The 24488-nt window shown below is 43.7% G+C and overlaps 1 protein-coding gene across 2 annotated transcripts in view; it reads left to right on the forward strand.

Moving 5' to 3' along the window:
- The window catches only part of DENND1B (DENN domain containing 1B), a 1047500-nt gene that overhangs the window by 346757 nt on the left and 676255 nt on the right, over positions 1–24488 (forward strand). For both annotated transcript variants that reach the window (XM_069232125.1, XM_069232124.1), the window contains exon 4: positions 19649–19698. In XM_069232125.1, coding sequence (XP_069088226.1) covers positions 19649–19698 — 50 coding nt within the window. The remainder of the gene's footprint in view (positions 1–19648; positions 19699–24488) is intronic.

Genomic DNA, 24488 nt, shown 5'->3' on the forward strand with positions numbered 1-24488 from the left:
ATGGGATGACCTTTTTTGAAAGGGAACATACCTGTTAAAGACATTCATTGGGTTAAGATTGACAGGATGACTCAGTAGCCCAAAGAGTCAGTGCGTGCGTGTTATGAAAGATTGTTGCAGGTGTTTAAGCAGCACAGTAGAATGGAGACTCTTGAAGCTAAAGATATGGCACATTTTGTGTCTCAGTTTGTGACAGGATTGAGACCTGAGATTAGCTTGATGATTCAGCAGTATTTAATCTTTTGGCAGAATAAATCTGTTGATGTGATCTTGAGCTATGCAAAATAATGTTGTGATGAATTGTAAATGAAGTAGAAACGAATGAAGAAAAAACTGATTTTGGCGCAGATTAAAGCAGCACAATGAGGGAGTCTGAGTCAATCCTTTGTAGGGAATGTTGGTTCTATTCAAGGAGTGTATATGCAGGGAGCTATTGTGAAGCAAGGTGGAAATGGATTCCCTCAACAAGGTAGACGTTCCAACTGACCTGAATATTGGGACTGATGTGGCAACTTTTAAGAGATCGAATCCTTCTCATTATTACAATAAGTGAGGGCATTTGAAGCTAGATGTTGTCTTAATTCCAACAGAGTGATCAGTGAGAACCAGGTTCAGAATTCAAGATTTACACTGCCCCATATTAATAACCCTGTACAGCCACAGAATGTACTGGAACTGAGAATGCAAAATTTAAGTGGGCGCCAAGTTCCAGTGATACGGGTTCCACAAGCCAGATGCCTCAGGAAAATGTAAAAGGTCCCCGGTTTAACTCAAATCAAGTCTAGAATTTTTAATCAAAATTCCTTCCAAAATCAGAATACATTTCAGCAGTTTCCTGTGTTTCACGCACCTGTGGGCTGTGGTTCTGATCAGTCACAATGGCGGTTCCTGACTAGGGAGGAAGATTGTGTGCTTGGTGCAATCTTAAAGGTAAACCAGAGTGGTTTATTTGTAGAAGGTGTGGTGAATAGCTACCTCCTATCACTCTTGAATGATAATGGATGCTATCCGCTCTACTATTAGAACAGTGTAAGTTCCAAACCAACCCCTTTGGGAAAAAGAATTGAAGTGGTAGGAGTCGCAAATAAGCAGATGACAAACTGCGTAACAAAGGAAGTACCTGTTAAAATAGGTTCCTTTGAGGAGAATCACCAGCTGTGATATGATATTCATGTCCTGTGAGATCATTAGCACATGATTTGTTATGAAAGTTAAATTGCGCTATTGTACCCGAGAGGATTAGAATTCCAGACCCATGATGAAGACACTGATTTTAAATTGATGAGCCAAAGGCTAAATGTTGGGTTATATCCCATGATGACATCTGAAGATTTACCACTGAATCTTAAAGATATGTTGAAGCCTCAGGTCTTGAACTTTTCAGGAAAAGACACGTGTCTCACAAAAGGAGTTGCGCCTGTCTACTTAAAGGTATAACCCAATGCTGAGTACCGAGAACCCCACAGTACAGTCTGACTCCCAAAACAATTGCTGGGATTACCCCAGTGATTGAGTCAATGATGCAACAAGGCATTTTAAAGGAGATAATGGGGAGTGCACATAACTCACCCATTATGGACTTGCAGTAGCCTTGCGGTAAGTACTGCATAGTGCAGGAACTGAGAAAGATTAACATCATTGTTCCTTGTTGTACTGTGGTACCCAACCCAGCAGTGATTTTGTTTCAAATTCTCTGTGAGGCTGAGTGGTTCACTGTCATTCATTTGTGTCAGGCATTTTTCCCTGTTTCCTTGCATGTTGACAGTCAGTACCTTTTTGTCTTCCGGTACCGTGTTTTGTTGTGGTGCCAAGTCCCACAAGGTTATACACAAAGTCACTTAATTTTTAGTCAAAAACTTTAAAAGAATCTTGGGGCTCTAATCATGACCTGTAACTCTGTCTTGATTCAGTACATTGACAACCTGTTATTGGAATCTGATACTCAAGAAGCCTGCAAACGAGACACCATTACATTGCTAAACCACTTAGCTGAGAATGAACATAAAGTGCCCCTGTGTCGGTTGCAGTATTGTCCGAGAAAAGTCCTGTTTCTCAGACATCACATTGAGAAAAGAGCGTGGCAGGTTTTACAAAAAAGAATCTCTGTGATTTTTAAGACGAATCTGCCAACCACCAAGAGAGAAATCGGAAAGTTGTTGGAAATGGTGGGCAACTGTTGCTAGTGAGTACACTATGTTTCCTTAGTGGCCAAGCCTTAACAGGCTAACACACAAGGATGCGTTTGATCTGATGCCTTGGGATAGTGACTGCTTGATTGCCTTCATAGAGCTGAGTGATAGTCTGTGTTAGACATTTCATCCTTGGCGTGGTCTCCCTTAACTTTTTACCTCTGTTTCCCAGGTTGTTGATGTGTGGTGGACTCTGTTTTTGTTGATTGTGTTACTTTGGGCACTTTACCACTGCTATCCAGTGCTAAAGTGCAAGTGCACCTGTATAAAATGTGTATGTAATTGGCTTTCCATGATTGGCATATTTGATTTACTGGTAAGTCCCAAGTACAGTGCACTAGAGGTGCCCGGGGCCTGTAAATAAAATGCTGCTAGTGGGCCTGCAGCACTGGGTGTGCCACCCACATTAGTAGCCCTGTAAACATGGCTCAGACCTGCCACTGCAGTGTCTGTGTGTGGAGTTTTACACTGCCAATTCGACTTGGCAAGTGCACCCACATGCCAGGCCTAAACCTTCCCTTTTACATTCAAGACACCCCTAAGGTAGGCTCTAAGTAGCCCCCTGGGCAGGGTGCAGTGTATGTTTAAGGTATGACATATACTAATGTGTTTTATATGTCCTGACAGTGAAATACTGCTAAATTCAGTTTTCACTGTTGCAAGGCCTATCCCTCTCACAGGTTAACATGGGGGCTACCTTTAAATATGATTAAAGCGTAGTTTCCCTTTGGGAGCAGATAGACATGGAGTTTGGGGTCTCTGAGCTCACAATTTAAAAATACATATTTTAGTAAAGTTGGTTTTAAGATTGTGTGTTTGAAAATGCCACTTTTAGAAAGTGGGCATTTTCTGGTTATAACCATTCTGTGACTCTGCCTGTTTGTGGATCCATGTCTGGGTCAGTTTGACAGTTGGGATGTTTGTACCTCTCTCTAGACAGTGACACAAAGGGATCTGGGGTGTAGCCTGCATATCCTGGGCCATCTGTGCTAGGAGGGAGGGGAGGAGTGGTCACTCACACCTGAAAGGGCTGGGCCTGCCCTCACACAATGCAGTTTCCAACCCCTGGTGTGTGTCTGGGGCCTGGCCAAGGCAGGATTTCATAAACAAGAGAGACTTTTCTTTGAAGTAAGCCTACTTCAAAGGGCAAAATGGGTATAAGAAGGGCACCCAAAACCACAGACTTTAGATCACTTCTGGACATCAAGAGGAACCTGTGCCTGGAGAAGAGCTGAGGAGAAGGGCTGCCCTGCCTGAGACTGTGCTTTGTGGAGCTTTCCTGCAGTGGCTGCTTCTGCCTGTGCAAGGGGAAAAAGACTTGACTTTGTGTGCCTTCCTGCTTGAGAAGAAATCTCCAACGGCTTGTCCTGAGTTTGCCTCCTGTTGTTGAAGTCTCAGGGACATCAAAGACTTCTCCTGCCAACACCTCGAGACTCTGCTGAGACTCCTGCCAATGTGGTGCCCTATCCAGTTTCTGGGGCCTTGGAAGGTGAAGCTGGCAGCCCAAGACTGAAAATCTATGCACAGACTGCCGTGCAAGGAAATTATCGACACACCTTCTGAGACGCGGCTGAAAATGACCAAGTAGCTGGAAGAATGACGCGCAACACCAGCTGGCTGAGGCTGATAAAGTTGCAACCCACATTGCGCAGTTTTGCTGCTACCGTGCGGCAGGATTTTTGACGCAAACCATGCTGGGCGCGGAAAAACGATGCAACGGCTGCCCGGACCCGAGTGCTCCCCGGATAGACGCACCACTCCCCCTGCAGGGAGAAAAAAAAACGAAGCACACCAACCTGACCGGAGAAGGAGGAACGACGCACGGTCTCGCTTGTGGGTGAGAAATCGACACACCACTTACCTTTTTCGATGCACTCGCCCGTGCGTATTATTTTGACCCTACCCAGGTACTTTTCAACGCTAACAGTGTTTTTACTGTTTACTAAAGGATATTGCTTTTAAAATTAATGACTTGACTTGTGTATGTTGGATTTTTGTCATTTTGGTCTTGTTTTGTTTAGATAACTATTTTCTATTTTTCTAAACCTGTGTGGTGTAATTTTGTAGTGTTTTCACTAAGTTACTGTGCGTGTTGGTACAAATACTTTACACTTAGATCTCTGAAGTGAAGCCTGCCTGCTTGTGCCAAGATCCCAAGGGGGTGAGCGGGGTTTAACTGAGGGTGATTCTCCTTTACCCTGACTAGAGTGAGGGTCCTTACTGCCAACCAAAGACCCCATTTCTAACTGTCTTTCATGTCCCATCATGAGGAATACCTGATTACAATAAAGCTTTCACTCCTTTCTGCAGTGAGAAGGAGGGCTGTGCTCTCTGTGCTAATGCAGATGCACAGAAATGTGAGATGACCGTTGAGTTATTTTTCTGCCACCCTTGATCGTGTAGCTGGAGGACTGTAAGGATGCCTTAAAGCTATGGTAGCAGTAGGTTCAAGCATAGAACGGTGTGAAAACATTGTGATGGGACATCCCCTAACTGTTCTTGTGCCCCATTTGGTTGAGATTTTGTTGACCTGTACTTGCAATCAGCACTTGACAAATAGTAGTTTGACAAAATGCAAACAGATTATCCTCGTTATGGAGAATGTCACACTTAAAACATGTTCCTCTTTGAATCCTGCTACTTTGATGACTCCCCCTCAAAATAAGAATGATGTTGGGCATGATTGTCTCGATGTCACTGAACTATGCACCAAGCCGAGACCAGACATACAAGAAGAGCCACTGGTAGAGTCTGATTACATAATGTTTGTGGATGGGTCGTTTCTAGCAGACAATGAGGGAGCCATGAGCTGCCTTCACGGTCTACACATTCTCAGAGGTAGTCGAAGCCTCTTGGCTTCGAGGGGTGTTTTCTTCACTGGTGGCTGAATTGATAGCTGCTACTAGAGCTTGCTGTGACTCTGAACAACTGAGACTGACTATATTTACCGATAGTGTGGCTTTGATGTCATTCATGACTACGGACAGTTATGGTAACAAAGAGGATATATGACATCATCTGGATCCCCTATTGAAAACTGGAACATGTCACTAGAAACCTTGAGATACTACAGCTGCCTGCCAAATTCGCAGTTGTGAAGTCTCCCACTCACCGCAGTGGTGATGATTTTGTGACAGTGAACAACTGTTATGCTGATGAGGTTGCACAATACTATGCTAATGGGTCACAAACATTCAATGGTGAATATGTAAATGAGCCTCAAGGTGAGACCAACAATAACCTTTTATTGTCAACAACTAATACTTGGGATTTGTGAAAAGATTGCAGGAGAAAGTGCCAGAGACAGAACAGCAGGGATGGATCAGAGCTGGTTGTGTGAGGAGAGATGATATATGGGTTTGTGTAGATGGCAGATCAGTTTTTTCTAGATAGCCTTCTTTCCCCAATGGCCAGACATTTCCATGGGCCCACACATATTGGGAGGGATGACATTGTCAGGTTGTTCAAACAACATTGGTTTAACCCACAATTTAGATTAGTGACTGAAGAATTGTGTCACAGATGTTGTGTTTCAAAAGATGAGTTTAGAGAAACGAACTCCAGTGGCATTGAGGAAGGGCAGGAGGGTCATTCAACAGAATGCAAATGGCCTTCATTGAGATGCCTGTGTGGAACTGGTTGAGATATGTCCTGGTGATTGTGTTTATCTCCTCGCATTGAGAGGTGCTTACCCAACCATTGGAAATGACAGTCTCCCAGTGGCCAAGCTGCTGTTGAGGGGTTTAGTACCCAGGTTCAGTTTCCTGACTTCGTTGGAGTCAGACAGAGGGACTTATTTCAGTAATAAGGTCCTGATAATGTTGTGTGCAGCATTACAAGTGGAGCAGAGACTACATTGCACCGATTGGCTAGAGGCTTACGGCATTGTCGTACAGGTGAATGGAATGCTGAAAGCCAGATTGGTAAAGGTGTGTGAATCAACATTTCTGAAGTGGCCACACCCTTTGATTCTTGTGCTGACGAGACTCTGCCATGTTTCTGACCAAAAAGCAGGATATTCCCCACATAATATAATCATGGGTAGAGCAATGAGACTGTCTGCAGTGCCTGCAAATGCACTTGTGAACATTACAGGTGATGTGGCTCTTGATTATATTAAGGGACTAGCTGATGTCGTCCATTCTGTGTCCCGCCAGGTTGAAGCTGTTGCCACCTCTCTGCATCTGGGGCAGTGCCATGACCTCAGCCTGGGTGACTTACTCATGATGAATAAACACTCCTGGAAAACATGTCTGGAGCTTAGGTGGTGTGGACTGTATCTTGTGACGAATACTGCTGTTAAGTGTGGGGGTCTTCCCAACTGGATTCATGCAGTCCACACTTGTAGAGTGGAGTGTCCTCTTGATGATGTGACAGTACCTTTCCCCAAAGTGCAACCCCCAACCAAGAGACAGCGAGAAGAGGGTCACAAAATACTGAGACTCTGCAAGAGTGGGTCTTGATGAACTGGCAGTTGAGGACTCTTGGCCTGAACTGCTACCTGGCCCAGACTCTGACGAAGGGCCTAGTGCTGTGTCACACGGAGTAGAAAGTGATGACTGTTGGCTGAAAAGGCAAGAAAGAGGGAGGCTGTGATTGCCTCCAGAGCGATGGCTGAGTACTGTCTCAGAAGAATGACAGTGAAATTGACCAACCTGCACTCGAGATCAGAAAGACCTAGAATCCTATTTCAGAGGTACTGTTCCCCTGAATGAACATACTTTGCTGAGAACAACAGTGCAGGGGGAGCTTGTGATTTGGAGGTTAAGTGTGAGATCACAGTTGAACCTCCGTGAACTCGAGTTGCAACCTGAACTGGGTTTAAACGTGTACTCTCATTGAACTAACTGATTTGAAGTACTATTAATCTGTTTATTTGAACTGAAATTTGACCTGGGCTCTGTTAAAGATAATAAAAAGGACATTGTTTAAAAAGAATTACGAAAATTCTGCAGGACTGAGGCAGTAGAAGGAGAGTAAGGGTGTTGCTTAGATAAATTCGGAGTAGGGCTAGGAAAGACTCATGAAGACTTTGTAAATAATTTCCTTACACATTGCGTGAACTTTTGTTTGCCATTTGCACAAGTAGAAACTTCTTCACTTCTAGCTTCTACTCAACAGTCTGATTCTAGAGGAGCCATGGAAACTAATCGACATAGGTTAATATTGGTAGGAGGGATGTTTGAGTATTGTAGTACTAACGGTTTCCCTTGTAGTTATAGCTTCACCTACATTTTACCCAGTAGCTGAGCTTAAGCCTAATGTTACCCCAAAAACACTGAGCCCTAGCGATGATAGCTTGCACACAGTAGATAATAAGGCTTTGCTTGTAGATTCAAGATTCAGGAGATAATTCTTCAAATGCTTATTTTAAATTGCTGTATGAATACGTTGACACTATGGATGCAAAGTTCTGCTATGTCTGCACACAGGTACCTGTGTCAGCAGCAGAGGGAATTGCCTACCATCATATTCCTCTATGTGTAGCCTTCTGTTGAGTCTTTTATATGGAAAGAGCCATTTTCAATATTATTCTTGTTATGATGCTCATGTTATATGCTCTATGAAGTTCCGTTGTTTAAGTATTTGAATCGTCACCCCAATGCTAGGATAATGGAAACAGCTAACATTTGCTATCAATGAGCATTATGCACTAGACACGGCTAATGCTCATAGATACAATTTGACATGTTCTTTAGCTGAGGTTAAGAAGATATTTTTAGATTTGACATAAGACAGCTAGAGAGAGCAATAGATGCACAGGGGAAAACGGGATATGATCAAAGATACAAAGGACAGTGCGCTAAAGGAGTGGAATACAGAGACTTAGGAGTTATGCCTGGACTACTTTTAGATTGGCAACAGAAGGGAAAAGTATGTGTGTGTGGAGTCAAATCTGTTGTTCACACTTAAAAAACATGGGTAGGAGTGATTGTGACCACATTTTCCAATATGGAGGAAATTGGCCTTTACTCATGGTAGGAGAAAATCCTGTTATTCCTGGAGTCTATTGTATTTGTGGGGAACATGCATACTTCACATTGGCCAAGAGGTGGCATTGTACATGTTGTTTGCTATAGTTTTTCCAAAGATGTGTCATGTGGAACGTGTGAATGATCCTGTGTGAGAAACAAAGGATAGAACAACATGAAATAGGGGTGCTGAAATTGTGGGAGACATTCTTGGTGCAGTGATTCTATCTGTGGAAGTAGTCTTTAATGATTTCAAGATGAGAAAGTTGTCCAAAATAGTAGATAGGTTGTCCACAAGTACAGCAACTTCCTTATTAGCTGTAGATACTGAAATGATTGCTGTGAGATCCATGTTTTTGCAGAATCGTCTTGCATTAGACATCCTTCTCATGAAGGAGAGTGGAGTCTGCATGATCTTAAAGATCCAGCAATGCTGTTCCTATGTCCCCGACAAGAGTGAGGACATAAAGTACATTAAAAAAATTACTGATCTGAAGGGAGATTTAAAGAAATTGGAAGCGACATGTGCTTCGGAAGCAGTTGGAAATTGATTTTCTAGTATTGGCGAGTGGTTTGGAAACCTAGGAAGTGGAATATTTGGTTCCATCTTGAGACCTCTTATTGTTGTCACCATCTGTGTGGTATTGCTGTTGGTTATCTTTAAATTATAATTATATAAAGGCAAGGAAGAAAGAGCACCTTTGAAGGGGATTGAAAGAGCTAGAGTGAATATGGAATTGGACACAATCAGTGTAGATTTTATGGTAATTTGAAACACCTTGAAAAAACTAGACAAAAGTTGTTGAAAACTTAAAGGCTTTGACTTGATCTCATCTGATAAGAATTATATATGTGTTATTGTGATAACTAACATTGCCATCATGGGGGGATTGGAATAGAGCATTTATTTCTGAAATTAAATTCACTGTGCGCGTCAATAATATTAACATGTCTGAAACACTTGAATGTATTAATGAAATGTAACTAGTAAGAAATTGAAGCTTCATAAACATGTGCACTAATGTTCACCTTTTATATTTACTCTTTGTCATATTTGCATAAGTAGACGTATTCTTAATGTGTGTTTTTCATCAATTCTGCAAGTTAAATGTGTGCATGTATGGGCAAGTATTCAAAATGTTCATTAAAGGTTTACTTAAAGTTAGCCTGACTAAAGGCCTCATTTTGAAATGTACTTTGCTTGATCAGCATGTTCTCTCATTTGCAGGAGTGTTCTCATTATTTCATTAACTAGAGGAAGGAGTATTAATATATGTGTTAGTTTACTGATAGTTAGGCCTGAAAAGAGAAATCTTGACGAGGAGCATGGAGATCTAATGAGCAGATGAAGCCTCCTCTTCAATTTGTAAAAGAAACCAGAGAAGCTCATGTTTGTAGTAACTGCCTAAGTTCTGTGGGATGGAAAATTCAGGTGATGTTGCAGATGCACACCACGAGAAGTTAAGTGATTGGTTCATGTAGGAGTGGGAAGATATATGAATGTTGCTGAAGTTTCTGTTTGTTTTAACTAATGTTCACCCTGTTAGGAGTTAGGGAGACATTCCCTTGGACTTTGAGGGGTACACTTGTACAGACCTCTTTGATTCCTTTATTCTTGCGAGTGATAAGCTTTATGGTAAGCACGTATTCCTTTTTCTGGAAGACTTCTACTGAAGTCTTCAGTATGGTGACACCTCCTCACATTTCCAAATTCCTTTGAGACCGTTCTGCAAACCATCCTCACTAAATCCAGAGCCCTGAATAGATGACTTTAGAATTATTGCATTTTTAAAAAGCGAGAACCAGAGTTTTGTCATGGAACACCTATTTCTAATTCTCAGTCTCTGTATTGCAGTGGCTGTTACTGTTTTGTATTTAACTCTGCAGAGATTGAACCTGTAGCGATATTTCAGCTTGCCAGCTGTAGTGCTATATCTTCTTAATATATTCCTGACATGCTGATATACTGGATTGATTAATAATTTGAAATAAATATTTTAACTTAAGTCACTGATTCCTGGTCCTTAATATGGGGGTCAAATGGGCTTCAAATTATTTTGGAACGTATTATTGTTGTTAACTCCTTTTCACGTTTCATGTCAACTTAAAAAGATCCATCAGACTGAGAGACTGTGAAATACATTCCTGCATGCTCTCGAAGTTGAAAGGTAGGCAAGAACTTAGATGGGTAGGGGCAGATTGCACCTTTTCCGCTACTTCTTTGGCTGCTGACTTTAATCCTTGCTGTGTGGAAGTTAAATATCTGGTCTTGATCAGTATGAGTTGGTTTAGTGATTTCCACCTCCCTCCACTTAATTTACTTTCCTCACACCAAAGTGCCTTTTATGCTATATGTGTATATGTATTTACATGTATATGCATTTATATGATATTTCTTTAGTGCAAACCTTGCCCAAAGGCAGCGGAGCACTGTATTTGATCAAAAGAAAGCTTAAAGTCAATGAGTAACAGGAGAGGAAGCTAATTGATGGACAGTCGATGCATTGTAATGTAGTTTTCTGAAAGAGTTGAGACTTCAACTCTTTCCTAAATAGGAACCTTGTTGGCATGGTCCTGATGGATACAGGGATGCTATTCCAGAAGTTAGTGCATAGATGGAAAAGTCCTGTTGGTTTGCTTCATTTATTATTATTTATTTTGTTTACACCTCTTGAACTGTAATCTGATGGTGTCCTGGCTGTGATTGTGCTGAGAAGCACTAAAGATGGTGTGCTTGCCTGTAAGATTACTAAGGGTTCTGGTCATGATGGTCTTGTAAATGATAGAGCTAGTTTTGAAGATGGTGCGGGCAGGCAAGGGGAGCAAAAGAAGTTCCATCAGGATGGGAGTGATGTGATCACTCCGGCCCTGGATGAGACTTGCTGTGGGGTGTAGGATGCCACTAATGGGGTGCCACTGTGGAGTCTGGAAGGCCATGGAGTAGGTCATTACAACCCTCCAGATGCAACAGTACAAGGGCCTGAACAGCAGTTCTGAACTTCCTTTCTGGAAGAAACTGTTTGACATTTTTTGTTTTTTAAAAGAAAGCACTGGTACCAGGCATTTTTTATTTTACAGTTAGTTCTTTAAGGTAGAGGTTGATGTTCAGGTTGAATCCAAGTCATTTGGCATTGTGACAGTTGAAGTTCAAAGCCATCACGGTTCTTTAGTTGAGTCAGGTTTGCACTAGAGGTGAGCAACCAACTGAAAGCTCGAGCGAGGATCGAACATGAAGCATGGCTGTGGCTCAGGTCAAGGGCCTGTTGGAATCTCAAGTCCATAATGAGCTGAGCTTTCCTGTGGCTTCTGCCCGTTAACTATGCTCTACCCCTCCCCGTGCCCAAAAAGGTAAAAACAAATCATTTGTATTTGATGTAGAAAGGAAAGTAAAATAGATGCCCATTTAGTGGCTGATTTGTACAAAATGAAAACAGAAAATCTGGAGTAAACGTTTTTTCCCTGCTTAAAGAAAATGTGTGATCTTGGGCAAATATTTGATTTCATTGATCCTCCATTTTCTTCTTTGTCACATATGAAAGCACTTTCAAATGTGTGAGTTCAGAATACCAGCTGTACAAAAATGTACTGTTTCGTTTAATAGACTTTAGTATTGGTCTGTCTATAGGAATCTGGGTCACGAATACGGTTCGCATTACAACTGTCTTACCTCTTGGAGTCATTCCTGCCTCCACTCTGGCGCCAGTGCCATTAGTGAACTATGGTCTTTTTTTTTTTTAAATGAAGCTTTATAAACATGGCACTAATGTTCATTCAAAATGCTTTTATGTATTCATTAATCACGTTTTATATTTACTCTTCAAGTCATATTTGAATAAGTAGACTTGCGTTTTTTATTCATTTTTATCACTTTTAATAAGTACTTCAAAATGCAGTACTGTCATGTGAGTATTCACATAAAAATTTCCAGATGTTAAAAAAAAAAAAAACTTTTGAATTGTGAAGAGCCTTTATCAATTGTTTGTGATGTTTGTTGGATGGTTTACATGGATTTCATTTTCATGGCTCAGATTGGCTCCAGCTTGGACTTTAGCAGCTAAGCCAGGCCATTGGCTCACCCCGTGAATTTGTTGGCATGCCCACCTCTAGTTTTCACTGTATCTTGTTTACTTTTCTTCGCAAATAATAGGAATTCTGTTTTGGTTGCACTAAACTTCGTGTAGGTGTTGGATATCCAGGTCAAATCAAGCTATGTTTGAGGAGTTGGATGTCTGAAGCAGAGGAAACTTTCAAGTAGAGCTCTGTATCATCCACATATTGGTGGATCTTGATGCTTTTATCTTGGATTAGTGCACCAAATGGCTTCTTAGTATGGATCAAAGCCGGGATGCGTGTTTACAAGCCCAGTAACTATGAACATGTAACCTTAAACACATATGACTTGATGGTGTGACAAGGGCACATTGACTTCTGGGGCCCTAATGCAAGCAAGGAAAATGAGTTCCGGTCCAAGGTTTAGTAAAGCACAGCAGTCATTCGGGCTCAGATAACTCCTCACACTCCTGGGACCTGGTGTCACTGCACCTGCAGCACTATTGATAGCTAAAACTTCTGGTATGACCGATCTATATTTACGTCCTTTTTGGGAGCGGGATCGTAAAAGGTACATGGTTGTGCAGATTTTTGTGTCCAAGCCTGAAAGCTTTGGGAACTGAGGGGGTGTGATTGGAGAACCCTGGCCTGGCAAAGACTGCCAGTCCCTTGCTTCTTTATTCGTCTCCTAACCAAGACATGTTGCAAAACAACCCTCCTACTAACTACAGTCCTTTTTCAAAGACGATCCTTGCTTATGGCATCTTTAGTAAATACATTCATCTGCGTCATCTCGTCATTTTAAATAGCACCTATAATTAAGGAGGGCATGCGCGCCCTGGAAGCTGTAGGGGGACTCGCCTGTATTGATCTGTGTAAACCTCGCGCGCACTGTCAGGGGAGAAGCAGTCAAGCGCTGAGCTGCTTTGTCACTGACATAAGCTGAGGTAGGATTTTTTTTGTCTCTACTGTTTATCCGCCAGTCTATAGACCTGCTGCCTGGTTGAATTTTAAAGAGTACGGCGGTTTAAAGACTTGTCCCCCGAGGGATGCTCCTGCCAGTTGGGAAGCGAGCTTAGGCTGCCTGGCGCAGGAGCTGTGCGCGCGCGTGGGGGGAAGGCGAGAGGGGGTGATAGAATGTAAAGGGGATGGGAAGGGGTGGTTATTAGCAGGAAAGAAAGTGGCAGCAAGACAGCTTTATAGAAATGCAAAATGCTTCAAACTATGACATATTTTAGCCTTTTATAAGTTGAAACATGTAATTGTGGAATGGTCTAGTCTTTGAATACGTATAAAATAAAAAATACAATTGTTTTGACAGTGATTTTCATAAAACAGTTTTTGAGATTTCGGGGCGTTGTGAATAACAGGTGTTGCTAATATCTAATTTAATGACACTCTCTTTCCCGGCCTCAGAAGCATGGAAGATTGAGTTTACATGTTGGATTTCAACTCGTGACCTTCAAATGGCAGAGTTTAGTGTTTACCTCGCTGAGGCATCACACCGGAAAGGTCGAACCATAGTGTACCTGAGTGTCCAGTGTAGGACCGTTTTTTTGCCATGATACCCACAAAAGGGGATGGGAAGGATACTTACAAATTGTCTAACCACTGGTGATTGCTCGGGTAGCACTCCAACCCATCGTTTTTTTCCCAGTGTGCCACTCTAGAAAAAGGGCTGCAGTATGCAAATCAGTACTACCCCTGCTCCTTTTTTAGTGGCATATTTTTATTTTATATTTTTAAAGCTACAACAACAGGGGGATAGATGGGGTGGAACAGAGGACATCCAACACATTGCACTTATTTGGTGTATGGGGATCAATCTGTAACACACTTCAAAGCACAAATATCCGCATTGCGTAGAAAAATAGTCCATGCGTACAACAATACAACTGTTCTGCATGGTAACTGCATGTGTCAGGTATATATGGATAGTGACAGTGCAAGGTATATGCGGGTCTCGGATTGTAGGAAGGGGTATAACTGGGAGAGGGAGGAGGGAGAGGGCAAGCAAGAGCAGCAGAACAACCGGTCTGTGTGAGTGGCACGAGGTAGAGGATTTTCATAGGATAAAGTGTAGTACTTTGTCAAAATAACTGAAAGGACGTACGACAAGTGTGTATTCCAGTGATTTGGGGGCTGGGGAAGGGGAGCCAACGTGTAAGTGGAGCTGGGCGTGACTAGAGGATTGTGTGAAAGTGCCCACCATGGAGCCGCAAGTGTGGTTGAATGCAAGCAATGAGCTTCAAGGTGGTCATTGTGTATCTTGTTCTGGGAGCCACGAAACCAGGTGGCCCACTGTGGAGAAATGGGGTCTTTTCGGAGGCTCCTCACCTTGGAGTGCCTCCTCTCCTAGCAGTGCCTTCTCCTCGGCTGTGCCCCATTTACATAGGGCTCCATACCAGGCCTCAATTGGCGGCGAAGTGGGGGGGGGGGTGCCAGTGCATGGTCAAAGTGCACTTAGCAAGGAGGAGGACCACTTTGATGTTTCCTGTGCTTAAAGATACCAGGAGTACACGCTTCGCAGGTCGACAGGTCTGTTAGCTCTCTTACCTCATGTAGCTTCTTATCAATGGTGTCCCAGTAGGTCTGCAGTGGAGTGCAAGACCAGTAGTATATGTTTAAAATCTGCATCTTGAGAGGGACAGCATGGACAAGTTATGTGTGCGTCTGGATAGTAGCAGTTCAGTCACGCAGGGGTAAAGTATTCCCTATGCAGGACAGTAAACTGTATGTTTTTGAAACACGAGTACCATGACACCTTGTTGCAGGTGTAATAGTGCCTGCACCAATTACTTATCGTGTATGGCCCTCCCAAATCCTCCTCCGATGTTCGTTGCAGTGTATCGAGGGGAACATCCAAATGGGTGTGAATGACTTTATATAGCCAAGTAATTAAGTGGCGGCCTAAGCCCATCGTCAATATAACCTGTATGACTGGATAGGCAGGAGGTTCCGGTTCAAGTTTGCCCCACAAGGTGCTGCAGGCGGAGCTGCCTACATGTTAGGAACTGACCAAGGGGAAAGATTATAGTCAGTAGTAGGCTGTTTGAAGGAGAGGAACTGCCCGACACAGTAAAGATCGCCAGTCATGAGTATGGAGCTAGACGTCCAGGATGCCAGTTGTGTGGAGGAGTAAAAGTCTGGGAAGGCCCACTAGAGGGAGGTCGGGTGCGTGGGGCGGTTTACCACAGGAAAGGCAGTGAATCCTCTGCATGCAGGTGTGTGCTTCTCTAACCTGGAGGGGCCTGGTGGAGGGGGCAGCATTCCGGGAAGGGAAAGGTGATGCACGGTCATGGTTTTGAGGATACCACAGATGCCATAGGTCTCCCCCATGTAATGTCCTGCCATCCAGTGGGAAAGCCACTGTAACTGTGCACCCAAAATGTATGCCTTGAAGGAGGGGGCGCGGAGTCTGCCCTGGCCTACCTAGAGTTGTATCTCTCGCAGGACTATGCGATGTCTGTTAGGACCTCATATGAATGTAGATAGGAGGGTGTCATGTTCTGCAAAAAAGGAACACGTGGGCACTACTGTAAGATTGGCAAAGTAATAGAGTAGTCAGAGCAAGACCATCATTTTGTCCAATACAATCTTACTGATCAGTGCAAGTGGAAGAGATTGCTAAAATGACATTTGTGAGCGAATACTTGCAAGGGCTTTACGTAGGTTCCCCTCATAAATATCTGTGTTTGTATGACATAGCCAAATCACTAGGTATTGTATTGCCTCCGAGCACCAGGTCAGTCCTTTTGCACCAATAAAGACGACCTGCGCCTCCCAGTCAGGACTAAGAGGATAAATGGCAGATTGGGACTAGTTTACTTGTAAGCCAGACGCGGCTGCAAAGTCAATGCTTTGTGAATGGGGGTAAGGCTCACCTCTGTCCCGGAGATAAAGAAGCAGGTCCTGCATAAATGTAAACGGCATGTGTGCAGTCCTCCAATGGGATACCCTATGTGTGCCCCTCCTGCCGGAGTTTGATGTCTAGTGGCTCCACCGCTGTGGCGAACAATGGGGGAGAATGGACAGCCCTGTTGTGTACCATGACTGACTGGATAGGGACGTGAGACACGGGGGCCAATGCAAACTCAAAACATAGCATTCCAGTATAGTAACTGAGTATACGCAAGTAGGCGTCTACCAACGCCCATATCCACTAGCACCAGGAAGAGTTAGTCCCAGGAAAGCATATCAGACGCCTTCCCCAGATCCAGCACAAGACAGGTGGCTCCCAGGAATAAGCGTGCAGCCCTATCCTGGATGTGGAAGATTCGCTAAATATCTTGTGTTGTACTGTGCCCTGGGACGAAGCCGCTTTGATCCTTATGCACAAGGGAGGGCACCACCTGTGAATACCTAGTGGCCAAGACCATTTCCCAATATTTTATAATCTGCGTCCAGGAAGGCGATGGGCCAGTAAGATTCTGATAATGTGCGGTCCCTGTCTGGTTTAGGGACTGACACTAACAAAGACTCTCCTAAGGAGCAGGCAATTCACTGCATTCCAGGACAGCCTGGTACTTTGCCGCAAGTTTTGGTGCCAATACTGTGGAAAACGTGGCATAGTATTCCAGGGGGAGGCCATCATGTCCTGTGGTCTTATTATGGGCTAAGTCTCTGATGGCCTGCGCAACCTCCTGTACTGTGATCAGGTGATCTAGCCCCTCCCTAGTTGATGGCGGTATAAGTGGAAGCTTAATGTCTGCCAGAAACCTGACGAGACAGCCGTAGAAACTGCTGGGGATGAGTGATATATTGCAGAATAATAAGAATAGAATTCCTGTAGGATCTCGCCTTGGGTATACACCAAGGTTCCCGAATGAGAACCGATCTCAGTGATGGGATCAGTGGGCATGTCTCCTTGGACTCTAGCTGCATGGGCAGTAAAATTAAAGCATCTGAGGCACTTAAGCAGAGTGGTATAGTCAGTTTTCACCACCAAATAGAGGGGTGCTACCGTAGTGTGTCTGTCCACTCAGCTTCCAAGGTCAGCACGTTTAGCCTCAGCGTCCGTAATCTTCCTCTCCAGGGTACAACGTACCCCAACAGTTTCCTGCATGCAGGCGCCCCTCATGACAACCTTAAATGCATCCAGTCTATAAATCTGGTGGAAGCAATATCTCTGGTCTCAGCAATATATTGTTGTATTTGGGACCGGCCCTGCTCCTTGTGGGAACACTCTGCCCTAAACTGCCAAGTGAGGACTCCTTCAGAAGAGACGACAATTGACCTCAAACTAGTTGTGTCCTTGTTTGGCCCCATCAGTGAGTATAGTTTGGACCCTGTGTGGCACAGCTTTATTTTGCCATGGCCTACCAAACTCTTTTCCTGTGTAAAAAAAATAATGGATAAAAATATTCGATAAGAGTTTACAAAATCAGTGAAGATGAAAATACATTTATGAATCTGTAAACAGGGTAGCTTCAAATATATATATATATATTACCAATTTAAAAGATTATTCCTATTCGATACAATTACCGTATAAAGGCATATTTTAACAGTTCCCAAGTGCTCAAAACAGTGCTATATAACTCATGCGTTGTCATCATTGGGCCTATTTTTATAACGAGTTGTTGATGTTCTTCCTTGGAAACCCATACCATTTGTTCCTCTAAACTGTTGCAAACGTGGCTCAGATGCGATATCTGAAGATTAACTCATAGTTCTCCCTTCCTTCCTCCTCAATCTTGGGCACCTTTTAATTGTTCCCAGGTGTAAGGGAAACTAACTCGCCACTCCATAAAACAATAAACCAGTTACTGTAAGGTGCATTGGTTGCCCTTATAGGGCATATTCTGTGTAACTTGGTATACGTGGTGATCCCTTAATGTAGGGGGGATTAAACGGGTGCCTAGAAGAGATTCCGTTTGCACAGCTCACTATACAAAACTCTCTAATAAATATATCTTTAAAAAAACGTTGTTTCACCAAATTGCCCTAAAGTTTACTGTGTAGTATGGCTGTGATTGGCACGCCACAATTATAATGACGTCACTGTAGGCCAGGCATGTCCAACGCTGGTCAATGGAAGCCAAAGCCACGTCATATTTTCTGGAAATCACTCGAGATAAATTTAGGGGAAGTTTATAAAGGGGAATCATTTACATAGTCGGTGGTTATGCTGAAAACCTGGTATAGATTCAGCCTTCCTGGATAACAGTTGAATACTCCTAACGAGAAGCATCCCTCATCCTGATAATAGTTTTGGATGAGGTAAGCACCTTTAACTTTTGTGTGTTAAATGTTCAGCTGTCTCAGTGGGTTGAACGTTCTACAGAGATCTACATAGAACTTGCATATCATAAACCTCAGGCTGCCTGGCCGATCATGCTCTATTTTATCCTTTTGCGTTTGATCATAGTTAAAACCTGTTATTACCGAGAGGCGAATGCTTGGCCATGTGCTCAGTGAAAATCTGTATCCGTTGTTATTATTGGTGGTAGAAATAGTGGTAACTGGCCTCACTTAAGTGTTGACTCTCTCTCACCAGGAAACCCTATACATATTGAGATAAATCATTTTCATGTTTTTGCAGGCAACAGCTAAAATCAGTATTTATTATCAACAAAGTCATTCGGCTTTTCAAACCCCCGAATATCTGTTTTAAGGTGATTAAGTGTTGGAAATTACTTAATTCTGATTACCGGCGCAGTATTCACAATGCTACCCTAAGTCATAGAACAGGTATTTGACAAGAAAATGTGGATATGTTTTTCTTGAAATGACTCATTTCAACTGAACATGCTGTTTGTGGGAAGGAGCTGCCTTTAAAAAAACAAAGGCAGCGCTACACGGTTTCCTGTTTCTAGCAGCACAGAGGACTTTCTACCGTCTTTAATTAAAAGTCATTTATTTGTTGGGTATGAAGTGTGAATTCCGGGGCGCCACAAAAAGCCTTCATTTTATACATTTAATTGAACATGAAGTGCTCCAACCTTTTTTTGACCATGAATCGAAAAGGCTGTCCATCCTCGAGTGATTCATTCTCCTTATAGAACTGGCTCCGTTTCCCGTGCCTGCATATTTTTTGTGTAAATTAAAACATCGTTTGCGAGCCAGAATCTCCGAGAAGGCCCGTGGCTAGTCTGCGGGTACAACAGCAGCCCGAGCCTTGCCCATATGGCGCGGAGCTTCTCGCAGAATCCATCTGGCTTTGTTGGAGGCAGCCCCAACGGAGATGTGAGGGTGTTAGTGCCCTTAAGGCCGGGCCCTCCCCCTCCCGAGGCACCCCTAACTTTGCCTTTGCATCTGCTGCCGAGCGCCAGCATAATGCCGTTTTAATATTCAATTATTTCAGTCAAAGAGGTTTTTTCTTATTCAGAAGTGTATTAATATGTAGAATCCTCAATTCTTCCGGTGCAGGGCCGCGCTCTGGCCTTGCAGGAGAGGTGTTTTTGTACTCATGGTGTCTCTTCTTTTATTTTACAGGAAGTGCTGCAGAGTGTGCCGAAGTTCTGCTTCCCGTTTGCTATTGAGAGGTAAGGCGCAGTGCTCTACTGCGTACTAACACTATTTTGTTCGGATGTAAATATAAACTAAAATCCGTGCCTTCACGTTCTTGGTATGTTTCGTTATTTCTTCCTTTTTGAGTCCCTTTGAGGTTCGCCACGTCCGCATTAATGAGCAGTAGTGCAATTAAACATTCTCCCGTTGCACTATTAAGTCTTTTGTAGGGATCATTGCTTTTGGAAAGCAGAGCAAAAACTATGTCCTCCCGCACAAAGTTATCTTAAGGGTTTTTTGTGCCCCGGGCAAGATATATTTTGGGGGGGAGGGGTCTGGCTGTTGGAAACAACTTTTAATTTTACTACACCTTTTCTGCTAACTCAAGCCTAAGTGATGCCTAACAATTTATATACTTTCCGTGATGGGGGGGGGGGCAACAAAAATGGCTGAAATACCTCTTGCCAAGGGTCACAAAAATCCTTATAATGACAGAGGCAGGGTGAGAGACAGCGGGTAGGCAGGCAGCAGAGGGAGAGCATATCAGATAAGTAAATAGAGATCAGATAAAGAGAGAAAGATGACTTTCCCAGGGGGAGGATGTGCTTCGAGGATAGTGTCCCTGGGCAATTTCCCAGTTTACATATGCCTTTAAAATATTTCTGCTATTGGATCACCTGTGGAGTAGAACACGGAAACAAGGCTTCTTTTTAAGTCTGGCCTAGAAACAGCATTCAGGTATACTTCATGTTTTAAAAAACAAAATCATAATAAAACATATAAATATACATGAAATTGGAAGCCTTCTTCATCTATTGGTCTGTCCAAGTGGCATTCACATTTTGCATCCACCTACCGCATCACACACCTCTGAGCCATGGGCGAGACCACTTCATCCATTGGTGATCTTTCTGTGTGAGTGATGGCATTTTTGTCTGATTGTATGTGCACAGCTGTCAGAAAAGAAGCGACCTTCAGTGCCAGGACTGTTATGCGTGGGCTGCAGGGCCACTCCTTTGTTGTTATATTCTTTAGATTTTGGCAGTTTTTCTGCCTATTGCATGTTTTCAAAAAGAAAAAAAAATAGAAGAAAAGCATTCCAGTTATCCAGGGCCAGACCAATAGGCTTTGCAAATATATTTTTTTTCCTTCCACTTTGGTACCCTCAGTTGACACATCTGAATGGCGATGAATTGCCATTGATGTAGCCCCACCAGATTATTTTGGTTTGGTTAACATAGTGGCCAGGATGCGTGGATTTTGTGACAAGTCTGTTTTTTTGTTTAATTCGTGTCATTTGTAGTGTGGCTAATATTGGCATGCATGTTTGCTACAGAGGGATTGAGGACCCCATGGCATGGTTTGCAGACTTTAAAGACTTGCTGCTGGGGAGTGTCTCAATACGTTGATTTACCATGTTATTTGCCACTGGAAACTTTGCTCGCCAATACAGAAATACAGAAAAAAATATCTGAATGTAATTTCACATAGTTTGTCAGAAAGTTAGAACTTTACACAGATTCCATTTTATTGGTGATTTTGTATGTTATCTGTTCAGGGTTTTTTGAAAAACTAGTCTTTGAAGAAGGGATCTGGTTAGGCTTGAAGGGATTAAAAAGTTAGGCATATCTGTATTATTGGCCCAGCTTGAGTACCATTCTACGTAAATTTAATAATCAGTACGGCCTTCTGTTAGTTGAGGTAGCTTTTGCTCCATTCACCCATTTCAGTTCTGTGTACTGGTAGTGAATGATCTGATTGACTAACAGTAACTGAGAAGTCAGTGTTGCAGCCGCAATTACAGGACTTGAGGACTCTGTCCCAGTTTCCTGAAATAGTTTTTAAAAAAAGGGTAAAAGGGGTATGGGTAGGTGTTGGCTGGAAATGATCATAAAATCCTAGAAATTCACTAAAAAACAAAGATGATAGTGATGTTATATTTGGGCAATGGTAATACTATTTTAGCTAATGTTAAAAAAAAATAAAAAAAAAAGAGCCCCGAAATTTCCTGAAAAAAACTAAGTTTGAAGTGACGTTTTAGTTGTTGAATTGTAAAAAAAAAAAAAAAAAAAAAAGAAATAAAAAAAATGTTCAAAAACGGGAAAACACTGAAATTAACAAGTTATATTACTGAACTAATCTGCCCCACTCCATCCCGCCATAACTGCACTCATGACATGTTCATTTGCATCATTTGTGTCATAAGTAAGGTGAGGCGTGGCCAAACGCCAATGCAGTAGATATAGGTTTTACTGAGCTCCTGCCAGGCGATTCCCCACCTGACAAATCCTGTAATTAGCCAGAGCCCGGGGGCAGCCTCAAACACCTACGGGCTACTTCATACCACAACTTGCTCAAAAGACCCTTGAATGCTAGCAGGAGACATTTTTTGCCCTGAGGTGAGCTGAGTGCAGTGGTGCAGACAGGATGGTTGCCACACACTGCTAGTCTGCGCCCAGAGACCTGGATCTGTGCTGCTGTCCGACACCGCTGGAACTACGCGAGGCGGGCACGGCGGGGACACCTTTGCAAGACACAGCCGGTGGAGAACCGGTGAGAGATGAAGAGAACTCTGGCAGCCTGGGAGTGATACGGAGGCTGGGTGAGTGACTGAAGAAGCGGGCCACAGCGGGGATAGCTGACCCCAGGGACACCAGAGAGACCAGGGATTTCTACAGGCGGAGCCCTATTAGGGCTCACACTGGGAGCTTGAATACCTACCGCTTTTCCCACCAGGCACTGCGTGTGTGGCAGGGGTAGTGGTGATTCTGTTTGTGGTGCACCACTGGAAACCTGCACTCGTCATGGGCGGAGGCCCTTGAAACTGGCTAAGGCAGTAAGAGGCGGCAGGCACTGTGTACACTGGTAGTTTGTGGCTCCCTCCATGCAACTAAGCATATAAGGTGCAGATGACTGCTGACCTGAAATATAGGCAAACTGCTCTGCTCCATGGCTCATTGAGGTGGGAGCCAGGGCGACCTGAGCATAGAGGCTTTCCAGGTGAGCACACATCATGCATAAACTATCATCTGTGGGATCTCAAGGAGGCTTTCACTACCCACTGGACCTGATAGTCTGCGCATGTGCTGACAGAGGAGACAAGGGCTGATATCCTGACCCTGTGGCAGCGGCAGGACTGCGGATAGAAGTTACCTTTCCATTTGGAGTGTACAGGCACCAAAGAGCGGACATATTGAGCCTGACTCTGCTCGGTTCCACCAATTGCACAGAGGGATGCGCCTCTGTGTGGTGCTGCTTAACTAGTATGCAAGATAGGCATTCTATCCTGGCCTTTGATCCTCCACATCCTGGCAGAGGACTGTTGCGGTCATATTGAGTGGCCACACCAGTGGGCCTGAGCTGTAATTCTAGGGGCACCCGTTGGCCACTGTCTTATAGACATGGACAAAGCCACTAGAAAAAAACGTTTTGGATTCAGAAGGTTGGGCCCTGGGTGCGATGGCCGATGAAGTACATGTGTGCACCCTGCTAGCACCACAAAGGGAACTCTTTGAAGGACCCACTCTCAAGACATCTTGCAAGCCACTATTGCCTTTAGGGAAGCATTTGAGATGAAAATTGATACCCTCAGGATTTGAGCATTATGAAAGACGATCATCTGATCCTCGTGGAAACGGTCACAAGAATAGAGAGGCTGGTTGCCGACATTCCTTCAGACATGGTGATGTGTGAACGGCTCACGCTCTTGGAAGACAAAGTTCAAACATTGGAGACCTGAGCAGAAGATAGTGAGAACAGGTCACAAACTAACAATATTCACGTTGTAAGCTTTCAGAGCACATTGAGGGGAGAAACATGTTGGAATACCTCAAACGATGGCCTAAAAGAAGGAAAATGAGGCAACAGAGAGGTGGTGCCCATGGTGGGGCCCTGCAGCAGGTGGCGGTCCAGAGAGTACAAGAGCGGTGAAGGTGTTGGCAGCAATGAGTAGAGATGGAATGAGCCTAAACCTCTTGCTGGGTGAGGGAGATGCCCAGGTTTCAGACCTAACTCACAATGTCCGCTCAACTGAAGACTCAGATGGTGACCTACCCAATGTCACATCTGGCACAGCTGATTAACCTATTTAATGCAGATGGCGAGCTGTGAACTGTATGTTGTTTCTAGGGGGGAGTAGGGGCCTTCGCTGATTGTATATTACTTTCCAGATGAGATGTTGGAGGGTGCCCTGCAATCATAATATACTTATGTTCAACTGATCGGGTGGAAGAGGAACTGGCATGGGGCTCTAGAATAGTCACTACTTCAGTTTATTTGAGTTTTCTCTGGGTCCTCACACAAATGCATGTATGTTGAATGGCTGTTTTGATGGGTGGAGTTGAACTGCTTGTCCTTGGGTGTTGGAGTTGGGAAGTTTGTTGTTTCCTAGTTGAGAGGGGATGTTTGAAGTGTGCAGTGGGTAAGGGGGTCCTTACTGTTTCGAGGTGGAGTGGTCCCCTGTGCTTGGGCTGTAGAAGTCTGGTGACCGTACCCAAATGTCTTCACTATATACAGTTGTAACCCCCTGTGAGGTACAGAATCCTGCCTCAGAATATTAGGGGGATGCACACTATGGCTATGAGATGCAAAGTGTTCTCCTATCTTAATAGGAGGGGGATACAAATTGCGCTCCTTCAGGAAACACACCTCATTGCTAATGATGGAGCAGCACTGTAGCGCTGATGGAGGGGGCAGGCCTATTATAAAGCATATTCAACCCATGCGAGAGGAGTCATGCTATGGGTGCATCCTGGCATTCCCTTCCAGCATATTAGGCACCTGATAAATCCCATAGCTCATTATGTGGTAGTAACATCTCGATCAT

Source organism: Pleurodeles waltl, chromosome 4_2 (genome assembly GCF_031143425.1).
Source record: "Pleurodeles waltl isolate 20211129_DDA chromosome 4_2, aPleWal1.hap1.20221129, whole genome shotgun sequence".
Classification (NCBI taxonomy): Eukaryota; Metazoa; Chordata; class Amphibia; order Caudata; family Salamandridae; genus Pleurodeles; species Pleurodeles waltl.